Here is a 12,060-nt window from a genome sequence, read left to right as displayed (position 1 = left end):
TGCTAAACCTTTTTACCCAGCTGCGCCAGGAGAAAACTCTATTCCCAATTTTCATAGATGCTTTAAGAGATAGAATAAAGAAGCTTGGGCTGCAGAGCCAGACAAGCCTGAGTTCCAACCTGATCTGCCCTCTAACAGAAGGTGACCTCTGGAAAGTTATGTCACCTCTCTAAGGACTCGTTTCCCTCTGGGAGACTGTTGTGATAAGTAAAGGAATAATAGCTGAAACATGCTTAGTACAGGGACTGTCACATAGCAAACACTTGATAATGTTAGCATGCCAATAACAACGGTGGTTTGGTGGTGACGATGATGGTGGTGATAGCGGTGGTGGTGATGGTAGTGATGATGGTGATGATGGCAACAATGATGGTGATTGATCATGGTGACGATGACAGTGGTGATGGTGAAGGTGACGGTGATAGTGGTGACGATGGTGGTGATGATGGGGAAAGACAGTGTGCTATAGTAGAAGGAGTGTGGTGCCAGGTAATAAGAGTTCTCGGGTCTAATTCGCTACCCCTCTACCACTACTGCTGACTACCATATGGCTTTGGGAAAGACACAATCTTTTTGACCCCCAGTTGCTCCAACTGCACATATGAAACATCAATGTATTCTGTCTAAACTGAAGCCAAATTGTCAATGCCTCTTTATGCTTCATGACTATGCACTTCATTCGGCTTGTTCTGTAGACACATCCAAAATGGCAACCCAGATGCCAACTCTCTTCTATTCAAGCTGTGGCTCTTTAATGACTCATTGGATAATTACATCCAACTGTACCATCACAGCAGTGTAAGTTGGCCTCATAGCTTGGAGCAAGCAATCTTTTGTGTCTTTTTCCCTATTCAGCATCAGCAGGGAAGACTTGATTAGAAACCGGGTCTGTCTCTTCTAGCAGAATTCTCCTTCCCCAAAGCCTTTTGGTAAGTGACATTTACCAAGGTTCCTTTCCAGCCATTACAGTTGTTTATAAGCATCGTCATTCTGATTGGCTGCAGCCTGGGAGGCCCTGGCTTGCTAAATATTTGAATACCATATATGTTGTAACCACAAGACCAGGACAGTGCCACAACAAGCAGGATGCTTTGCTCCACTAGGGAGAAACTTACTACGTGCTGTTCATTCTTATAGCCCCAGGGTCTCACACAGTGTCTTGCTCATAGTAGTCACTTGGCAAACATTTGTGACATGAATAAATGCAACTGAACACCTTTGTACCTTGATCAGCAGATGCTGTCACCCTTAGGGCCACAAGCCTCAACCATTTAAAGAAAATAATATGCTTTGGCGAAATAAATAAACCAAACAAACTTCTTATGCAAGCCAGGAAAGAAAAGAGTTGCAGGTAGAAGTCAATAAAAAGGTAACAGTCCCAGGTGAAGTAGGCCCAGGAAAAACTTTTAAAATAACACAACTGTAAGTGAGGGGTTGGGGGTTAGAAAAAGAGTTTACCTCACTGCTCATCTTAGCAATCTGCAGGGAGTGCAGAAGCCTAGAGTCGGCTGTACCCGTGGCTTTGCCTTTTGTCTTTTCATATTCTTCTTTATATTTAACCTTGAGAGAAAGAAGATGGTCTACTGTGACTGAGAGAGAAGCTTTGCCGTCTATGGGGCTCTGGTTTTAACAAGTGCAAGGGGAACAATTCTGAAAAAACACCTCCCAATCTTTCACAAATCCAGAGAAAGATTAAAGTATTGCGATGTTTACAATGTTAAGAGTCATTATTTTTTTCGGCAGGACCACTGACATTTTATTGGAACCATTTCTTATGCATTCCTGAGTTAATGAGAGGAAACCTACATTGCTAGCAAGCTCCCCAGAGGCTTTGGCGGCCAGCAGAGACATGGCATCCAGCTTCATCTCAAATCCTTTCCCCTTTGTCTTCTCCCAGCCTTCTTTATACTTAACCTGACAAACAAAACCACAAGTGAATAGGAGTTGCTACCCATATTCCTGCCAAACGTCAAAGATATTATTTTAAAGCAAAGTTGGTTTTTTCCTCTATTTACAGACCAGAGTCTCGGCTGTTGTTATCAAAATGATAACAGTAATTATTAACACAGTTAATTGATTCCTTCGTTGTAGAGCTGTGCAGGCCAGTGGTAATGGAACAGGACAAAGAAAAGACCCATGTATTGCTCCTTGCTCTGTTGTTTTCTGATCATGTGACCTTGGCCAATGACCTCTTGGGGCCTCAGTCTCCTATTTGCAAAGAGAGTATCACATTCTCTTTCTCAGGATTGCTGTGAGAATAAATTGGATAGAGTATACATAAAGAGATCTTAAACTGGTGAAGTGTAACATAAATGTGGGGTGTTGACACTGCCCTGGCAATAACAACTACTGTTTATTGGCCTTTTCCTAAATGATTTCTACTCATTAACCGCAAATCTTCACATTAGGCCTGTGAGGCTCAGAGAAATTAAAGAGCTCACCTATGGTTACATAAATTTTAAAAATGGCAGTGCCAACATCTGAACCTAGGTCTCTCTGACACCAAAGCCCATGCCACTAACTGTGCCCCTACAATACCTGCTGGGACTTACGATAATTCCACATATACAGTGCCTGCCCCAGTATAGAACAGGCATTTAAACAATGTTAGTTCCTTTTATTTTCTTCTCCTGCCCCCAAAATTCCATCTAGAATGAGAAGCCAAATCATAGCCTACTTGTGACTCCAGGAAGAATCTGATGATGCAGATTGATCTTCTTAAAACTTAAAATTCCATCTTGGCTAACACAGTGAAACCCTGTCTCTACTAAAAATACAAAAAAAATTAGCCGGGCGTGGTGGCAGGTGCCTGTAGTCCCAGCTGCTAGGGAGGCTGAGGCAAGAGAACGGCGTGAACTTGGGAGGCGGAGCTTGCAGTGAGCCGAGATCGCGCCACTGCACTCCAGCCTGGGCAATAGAGCGAGACTCCGTCTCAAAACAAAAACAAAAACAAAAACAAAAATAAACTTAAAATTCCTCCACACAGCAAATCACCAATTCACCAGGGTGATGAGGATGAGGATGTAGGGGTGTGTGTGTGTTCACACATAGATTGTACACATGCTCATATAATGGGATTAACTGGCTATGACCAATTTATCACTAGTAAACTACCACGTGCCATGACATAGCAAAATTCAAAGTTACAATTTGATGGATGCCTCTGAAGAGCCTTTCTCAGGGATAGACACTTCCCACTTGCTGGACCATCTCGGTATCTTCGTTTTCACATCGCTCCATAACCCCCTCCACCTTCTCCCCACATTGCTCTCTTACCTCACTGAAGAGTTTGGCATTGGTTTTGGCCTTCACCAGCTGAGGAACATCCTGGGGCAATGTGTAATTCAACTTATTTTTCTCATAGTCAGCACGGTAATTCACCTGTTGGATTTAAAATAAATCTGTAGGGCTTTTATATGGGCAGAAAGAGAACTTTAGGGACCCATAGGTCTTTCCCCCTTAGACCCATAGCTGAGAAGGAGTTTCCAGAAAAGCCATTTTACCAGGCAGCCTGTACTTTTTGTGAATGTTTTAAATTAATGAACTGAAGGTGTCAAATGAAAAGTAAAGAAACTCAAAGACGCACTCAAAGTTGTGAGTTTGCAAAAGAGTTCCCTATGACTGCTTCACCAACTCCCCTTACATGCACTTGAGAATACTGAACTTTTTAAAAAAACATTTGCTGCAGAGATGAATATCTTGTTATATGCCGGGTAATTATCAAATGCCTGCCCACAATGACAAAAGGCCATCTTAAATCACACACACAAAAGAGAGCCAACCAGACATGTGACTCCTGTTGGATGAATACGGCATCATCCGAGAAGCAGTCTTGACTGGAAATTAAACTTAAACTTTAGATGATTGGTGATACTAAGAATTATTGTTAGATTTTTGATGTGATATGTTAAAATTATATAAATATTTTTTCTTTTTTACCTTTTAGAGATTCATACTGAAATATTTACAGATTACATTATACAATACTTGAAATTGGCTTCAAAATAATACGGAAGAGGAGAATTGGACAGGTATATAGATGAAGCAGGGTGGCCATGAGTTGATTGATGTTGAAGATGGGTGACAGGTACATGGGGATTCATTATGCTATGCTCTCTACTTTTGCATGCATTCAAAGTTTTCCATAATAAAAAGTTTAAAAGAAGTGGGGGTCATTTTCTGGCTGTAATAAGACATGTGTCACCATTCATGAACGTCAAATCCTTGGAGGTCAGCTGTCCAGAGGCCTCAAAGCAGCAGTTCCAAGACCCCCACGCCCAGCTGGGCAGGGGACGGTTACTTACATGACTCAGCTGCTGGGCATTGATTTTGGCTTGAACAATCTGTGGAGTGTCAGTCACTGAGCTGTACTTCAACTTGTCGATGCTCTGCCTATAATTGGCCTAGGTAAAAACTGGCACAAAAAGATGTCACTTGCTCTTTTCTCAAAGATTTGCTTAGCTCCCTCTCCCAAGCCCAGTAAAGTGCAATTCTCAAATGACTATGTAGAAAAAGAGTCAGATATTCCAACTGGATACTGACAGACACTCCAAGCCCACAGATAGAAAAACAGTACTTTGGAGAGTGAGACACCTAACAGGTAACTCATAAAAGAGGTGAACTAAGTGTCTGGTGAACATAGAGAAAGATGCTCAGCCACACTATTATGAGAGAAAGGCATACCAAAACCACAAGATACCCCTCCACACCACCTGAAGAGCCAAAATTAAAACTGCTGGTAATACAAAGTGCTGGCTAAGGATGAGGACTTATGAAAACTCTCACAACAGTGCTGGCAGAAGTGCAGATTGGTACAACCACTTTGGAAAACAGTACGGCATTTGGGCACACACATATCCTATGTCCCAATAATTCTGTGCCTAGGGCTCATTCCCAATGAAAATATATGCCTGAGGTCATTTTATAGATAATTCAAGCCATATATCTACACATAGTATACTTTTCTGTATACATCTTATACTTCACCAAGAAAGAAGTGTCACAAAAAAAAAAAAAAGTAAAATGAAAGGGGAACAAAAAGTCCAACCAAGTTATACATGCATCTTTTAGTGGGAGGCAATAGAGTATCAGTGACTCCTTGTAGGTGGCCCTAACATGTCCCCACCCTGTACACCAGCCCCTGCCTGGTCCTCACCTCCACCTTGCCAGAGTCCCCAAGGAAATTTCCCTGAGCTTAGCACTTTCATAGAAGATGTAGGTTCTAAAGAGGAGGAGGCAGAATCCCCAGTGCAGTTGGATGCATTGACTGCCTGGTTCCCACCTCAAGACATCAAGGACTAGTGAATTTTCCCCTTTGAAAATACAAATTGCCCTTTCAAGTATTAAGAATTATTAGCCATTTGCCCACAAGAATATATGCGTCCAATCACCTTATTTTTCTTCAAACACACCTGACCAAGATCCACCGCAGAAGGAATGGGAACTTGGGCAGGGAAGTAAAGGAACAGGTTTGAGGCTAGATAGCAGGCGATAAGGGGTGAGGGGCTAAGGTGAGCTGAGTGAGAGCCCCAGAAACCTATGCAGGTAGGAGTAGAGCTAGGATACAGAAAAGAGGGAGAGGTTGTGGGTAGCAGATAACCTCTTTCACAATTTATTTTTATTTATTTATTATTTTGAGACAGAGTCTCACTATGTCACCTAGGTGGGAGTGCAGTGGAACAATCTCAGCTCACTGCAACCTCCTCCTCCTGGGTTCAGGAGATTCTCGTGCCTCAGCCTCCCTGGTAGCTGGGACTACAGGTGTGCGCTACTATGCCTGGCTAATTTTTGTATTTTTATTAGAGACAGGATTTCCCCATGTTGGCCAGGCTGGTCTGGAACTCTTGGCCTCAAGGGATCCTCCCACCTCAGCCTCCCAAAGTGCTGGGATTATAGGCATGAGCCACCACACCTGGCCTTCTTTTAGAATTTAATCAAAGTTATCTGAAATCCAGGTAAAAGAGGAAGAAGTAAACTCATCCCTAACTCTGCTCTCCTTCCCTTATGCTCACATGGTTCCTTTCATTCATCCACTTGCCCATCCATTTATTTTTTCAACAAATTGTTGTGGGGTTCCTACTCTGCAGAGTGAGCAAACTCAGACATTCCCTGCCCACACAGATATCTCAGATGGGTCCTCACTCCCAGGATCACAAACTCACCCAGTGCCTCGGGACATCTGAATCTCTGGGCCCACGGGCTCCAGATTGGGCCTGCTTGCCAGCTGAGCTCCCCTGGCTTGGCTCAAAGTGACAGGATCACCATTGAACACCTCATTCGCAGCCTTCATGTCTCTCTTTCCTTGCCCAAGGCCAAAGGCCCCTCCCAGAATCCCACACAGTGTGGCAAATTCTTCAGACCTGGGCTTTGCCTGAGAACAACACCTCTTTTCTGCATCACCACTATCTACTGATATCTCTGCCTGTACCTCACCTATGGCCTTGGCCAGCCTCCTCTGGCAGCTGGCTCTGCCCTCCCCAGGGGCCCACACCTTGGCCACTCTTGTACTGTTCTATCATCTCCTGTCTGTCTAGACTACAGGCCTTTGCTTTTCTGTCTTTGCTTTTCTGTCTTTGCTTTTCTGTTTTCCTCCTGTCTGTTGATACTTCCTATGGCCACTTCCCTGAGATGACAGCCCACCTCAGGGAGTCTTTGCAGCCCAAAAGTCACAAAGGTCTCTAGGAGCCAGATAGATCACTAGCTGGGTACAAGCCTAGTGCTTGGCCTTACTGTTGGGGAAGTAAGGAGTCGAGGACTATGGCTAAGGGAGGCAGCTGCTGCCCAGCTCTAGGAGATGGTTGTCATGCAACCAATAGGGCATACAGAAGCTAGATTTTCCAGTTATTCCAAAGAAACCAGAAATCCATATTATGATGCAAAATCTTGCAATTTTTAAACGCTAACAAATAGTTCAATATTTTTTTAAATCCAGTGACCTGGGCCAGGGGCAGTGGCTCATGCCTGTAATCCCAGCACTTTGGGAGGCCAAGGCGGGAGGATCATGAGATAGGGAGTTCAAGACCAGCCTCACCAACATGGTGAAACCCTGTCTCTACTAAAAATACAAAAATTAGCCGAGCGTGGTGGCTTGTGCCTGTAACCCCAGCTACTCGGGAGGCTGAGGCAGGAGAATCGCTTGAACCTGGGAGGCAGAGGTCGCAGTGAGCTGAGATGACACCACTGCACTCGAGCCTGGGCACAAGACTTCATCTCAAAAAAAAAAAAAAAAAAATTCCAGTGACCCAAGAGAAATAGGTCTAATAGCCACTTTGGGCCCACTGGCTACTAACTTGTATATTCCATGTCTTCCCTGGGTCTTGTACTCATTTCAACCAGCTCGTCATAATTATAACTAACACATGATACTTACTATGCACCCAGCACCATTCCAAGTACATCACACATGTTAACTCATTTAATCCTTCCCACCACCTTATGGTTAGGCATTATTATTATCCCTACCTTACAGTGTGGAAACTGAGGCACAGAGACCAAAAATGGCTTGCTCCAGGTCATCCAGGCAGTAAGTATCAGAGCTATGATTCAAATCCCTGGAGTGTGCCTCGCAAGGTGGCGCTATACTTATAGGCTATAAACCTGGTTTGCCAAAGCTAGTGTGCTTAAAGCTATTACTTTTACTTTACAGATGGGCAAAGGGTTCCCATTAGCCAGAGTTAGCATTGTTTAGACAGGGAAATGCATTCCAGAAACAAACAAATGACTTACAAGTGAACTTCTAGAACAGGACCTAGAAATAACGAAGTGCTCCTGACAATGGGCCATGGAGAGTTTTGTTGGATTTGAAGATTAAAAAACATCACTAGACTTGGTGCGGTTGGTCACGCCTATAATCCCAGCACTTTGGGAAGCCAAGGCGGGCAGATCACCTGAGGTCAGGAGTTTGAGACCAGCCTGATCAACATGGAGAAACCCTGTCTCTACTAAAAATACAAAATTAACCGAACGTGGTGGCGCATGCCTATAATTCCAGCTATTCAGGAGGCTGAGGCAGGAGAATTGCTTGAACCTGGGAGGCAGAGGTTGCCGTGAGCTGAGATCGCACCATTGCACTCCAGCTTGGGCAACAAGAGTGAAACTCCATCTCAAAAAAATAATAATAATACATTTGTGCTTTTTAGTTAATGATTCAAGGAGAAAAGTTTTTGCATGTTGAGTTTTGGACATGGGGTGTGTAGAGAAAATTAGGAAATATAAAGTCATTTCAATGTCAACTATTAATTAGATTAGAGTACAGTGACTTCCTAACGCATTAATTCAGAAGGCAAAATTATCATCTTATTATAGAGTCTATTAAAATTCAGAATTATATATGATAAAATGTCACAAAAACTATGTTTTTAAATGGCATATTCTTTCCTGATAAATCTGTATTAAGTATGTTACTGAGTACAATTACTTTACTCTGTGGGACATAATTAAAAGTCTCCATGATTAATCACATCTTTGCAACATCACAAATGCTTGGCCATTGCTTCAATCTACATTTTGAAGGGTTTCTTTTTCCTTTGCTAAAGATAGAGTCTCATTTTAATTCTATCAATGTTTATAAAAATCTATCTAAAGGGAATGCTCTCAGATTAAGAACCCATCCTTGCTTATTTAATTTCATGGCTATTTCACCACCTTTAAGATGACCAGACAGAGAGACTACAATTGTTTTTGTAAATGGATTCCCCAAACTTCCTGATTAGTAAAATCCCTACATTATGGGTGATAAACTCAAATTCACATCAGAACCAGGAAGGTAAGCTAAAGGAGGTACAGCAACAGCAAGCTGCCACTACCTAGTCCCAGCCAATTGCTGCCTTGCAGGATCTGGGGCAGAATGTCTCAGAGTTTTCAAGAAAAGGTGAGCATGTTAGTTTTTGTCTGAACTCAGAAATTCCACATGTTGGTTCAATTAAAACAACAACAACAAGACCAAATCCACTGTGTAGCCAAACAAAGCACTTCCGTAGCGTGAATATGGCTCATGGGCTGCCAGTTTAGAACCCACCTCTAAACTCAATTAATATTTCTAATTCAGTCTGGTTTAAGTTTGCATCAAACTTTCCTGGGTGGGCTTCCAGGTGCCTGGTTTGACTCTGAGTCTTATCTAGATAAATGTAGTAGCAAGTTATGTCATAATGGGAGTACATCTTGCATTCTTTGTGCTACTTATTAGACATGATATCTAGAATCCTACTGCAAAAGCACATCTTCAAATTTTAATAAGGTGCCCTTGATCTGCAAGTTTCCCAGGTAATGTATACAGCCAAAAAATAAATAAATAGATAAATAAATGCAGCTTTGGTAGCGGTCAAGTTTAACTTTGTAAAATGAGTAAGTCAAGTCAATCCAACCAAACCTCCTGAGAAAAAGAGAAGCAAAGTTTAGGTCCCTGATCAATTCCTCTGCTTCCTACCTCCTGTTTTATTACACATTAGAAAAGCCCTCTTCATTCAATAAATATAATTTGCCAATGATTGCCCTTTGATGTCTGGGCACTGGGTTGGACACTGGAGATACCCAACTGAATCCTACTGCCCCAGCTCTGAGCAAGAGAGAGAGAGAGATTCAAAGACTTATCTACCAGTGGCAAAACCTCAATCAACTTCTAAACTTGTACTGATCCCAAAGGAAAGTAAAGGAAAGTAGCACTTGACATTCATAAATACACGTTGAATTATTTGTTCAACTATTGATTTATTGATTGGAGATAACCTTCATTGGCAACCACAATACAACCTTACTTCTAAGCCCCCTGAAGTACTTTTTAAGCTAGTAGGTGACTTTTATCTTTTTCTTTGTACTTTTCTGTATTTTCTAAATTTTCTATAATAAACATATAGTAAAATTCTTATAATCAGAAAACAAGAAATTTAATTGATTGTACACATTTTGCTTGGAACAAGCCAAACCATAAATAAAATCACTGCTGTAATAATTAAGGGATACATATACTTTCCCATGTCCTCCTGAGGAAAAATGGAGTCAACATTACCACTTCCTCTCAACTTGTATATATACATTTTATTTTACTTCCTTCAGTCCTTAACATACTACATGTCAAACCTTTTTTCAAAGAAAGAAAAAAGTCATCCTTGCTAAGGAACAGGCATTTGAAATGTGCCCAGCAGACAAAGCTCACTGAGTTCTAAGAGGAAAAACTGAACCTCGGGTTATTTTCAAGACAAAACTAGAGTTGTCCCTAGTTCACACTGAAAATCGAAGAGTGTGCAAGCATGCATAAATGAACTTCCTAGTGGAAAATGGAAAAGGATTTCCCTTTCTTCAATCCCTTCACCCTCCTATGAACTGTTGTATCATGTTTCTTTCCATCTTGCTGCCTACAAATCACTCCTCAGGAAGGAAGTGACAAGTGACGAAGCAGAAAGAGCTGTTGGAAAAGAACTTACATCTTTCAAGGGCACCAGTTTCATCGTTGTTTGATAGGAAGGCGTGAGAGTGGCTGGGTAGTTGTAGTCGACAAGATCATGTTTATAATCAGCTTTATAGGCAACCTAAAACACGAAGAAAAGAACAAGAATGTAGAAATCAGCTTCTACTTTCTTTTGGCTTTGTTTGAATGCCATAAGAAATATTTTTTAAATACCCAGAAACAAATGAATTCAGTTTCATCACCTTCAAGGAAAATTAAGTTAGTTCATACTTTTGTCTTTAATTAATCTGAACTCCTCTTAATTAATTCAAAATTAGTTAACTTCCATCTGTAGTACATTTATTTTATATTTCTTATTAATTATGAAGCTGTTTGTCATTTTTGTTGAAAAGAAGCATTTGCGGTCCTTCAGTGGCACAATCGGTTAGTGCACGGTACTTATATGAAAAGAGGCATGTGCACATGGATAGACAACGGAAGAGTTCCTTGGCTAATCCTGAGAAAATAGATGGAAAGGTCAAGAGTCTTTAGAGTATTTAATTTTTTTTTCTAAAGATCAAATTGACATTCTTAAGCAGAGAAAATTCAACATTCGTATGTTTCAATAATGAAATCAGTTTCCTTTAAGTGTCCTTTACCTCCAAGATTTACAACCTGGCATTTGTAAACCTATAAACTGGATTGACAAAGCCAAAGAGAGATTAACAGATTATATGCTACAGGGGAAAACAAGGACCTGATCTACCCTGTTATCCCACTACCTTGACCAGTGCCAGGCCACAGTAGGTTTTCAATGAATACAATGATCAGAAAAATGAATGAAGGAACAAACCAGCTTACCAACTAACCAACTCCAAATAAATCACAAAAGCTTTGAAACCCTGGGGAATTTGGAATAAAAATCATAATTATTCATTTCTTTTTCTCTCTCAGAAATTGAAAGTGTTAACCACACTGGATTCATTATAATAGATTGAAGTACTCTTCAAATTAGAGAAATCTAAGATAAATACTTTGTAGCCTTTGAAAATTTTCAGGGATTTTACCTAGCCTTGGTTATATCCCCTAACATTTAGAAACTGTTTTGGGTCAGTCTTTATACAGTCTTTAAAATAGAAGACAGATTTTTTTTAAGGGAAATTGTAAAAGAATTGGCTGAATTCTTTATGCACCGCCCCACTCCATCCCTACAGACCTTTGCATAAAAGGACTCACGTTGCTTGCCAGGCTGCCAACTTTCATAGCATGCAGAGTGCGTCTGTCCATACCAACTCCTTCATAGCGGCCTCTCATGTGGTTCTGGTAGTTTTCTTTATATTTATTCTACATAGAAACACAAAGTTTTCAACCAAAGCATTCCCTTCGCAAGTAGTTGAAGATAAACTACTCATCTTAATGCATTAAATCCAAAGCATAAATGATTAAATATAACCCATTTAAATAGCCAGTGTATCACGGAATAAAAAATAAGGCAACTTTTTTTAAATAACGTAAATTTCAACCCACAAGAAGTTGGAGTAAGACAGGAAGACAAGGAAACATGGGATCTGATGAGCATAGACAGCACAAAACAGACTTGACTTTCTGTGTTCATTTTTACATTTTTGGTTTTAAATTTACCAGATTCTTCCATTGTGAAAATTTACCATGAGACGGTG

At 41.0% G+C, this 12,060-nt stretch overlaps 1 protein-coding gene across 4 annotated transcripts in view; it reads right to left on the bottom strand.

The window, feature by feature from the left end:
* The window catches only part of NRAP (nebulin related anchoring protein), a 75,896-nt gene that overhangs the window by 41,367 nt on the left and 22,469 nt on the right, over positions 1-12,060 (bottom strand). For all 4 annotated transcript variants that reach the window (XM_023206632.1, XM_023206633.1, XM_023206635.1 and 1 more), the window contains 6 exons: positions 11,618-11,725; positions 10,419-10,523; positions 4,305-4,403; positions 3,277-3,381; positions 1,807-1,914; positions 1,459-1,560 (listed from right to left, as the gene is read on the bottom strand). In XM_023206632.1, coding sequence (XP_023062400.1) covers positions 1,459-1,560; positions 1,807-1,914; positions 3,277-3,381; positions 4,305-4,403; positions 10,419-10,523; positions 11,618-11,725 — 627 coding nt within the window. The remainder of the gene's footprint in view (positions 1-1,458; positions 1,561-1,806; positions 1,915-3,276; positions 3,382-4,304; positions 4,404-10,418; positions 10,524-11,617; positions 11,726-12,060) is intronic.

The sequence above is a fragment of the Piliocolobus tephrosceles genome, chromosome 9 (genome assembly GCF_002776525.5).
Source record: "Piliocolobus tephrosceles isolate RC106 chromosome 9, ASM277652v3, whole genome shotgun sequence".
NCBI lineage: Eukaryota > Metazoa > Chordata > Mammalia > Primates > Cercopithecidae > Piliocolobus > Piliocolobus tephrosceles.
Note: the sequence above shows the minus strand (reverse complement) of the source record. Positions and strands in the feature narration are given on the sequence as shown.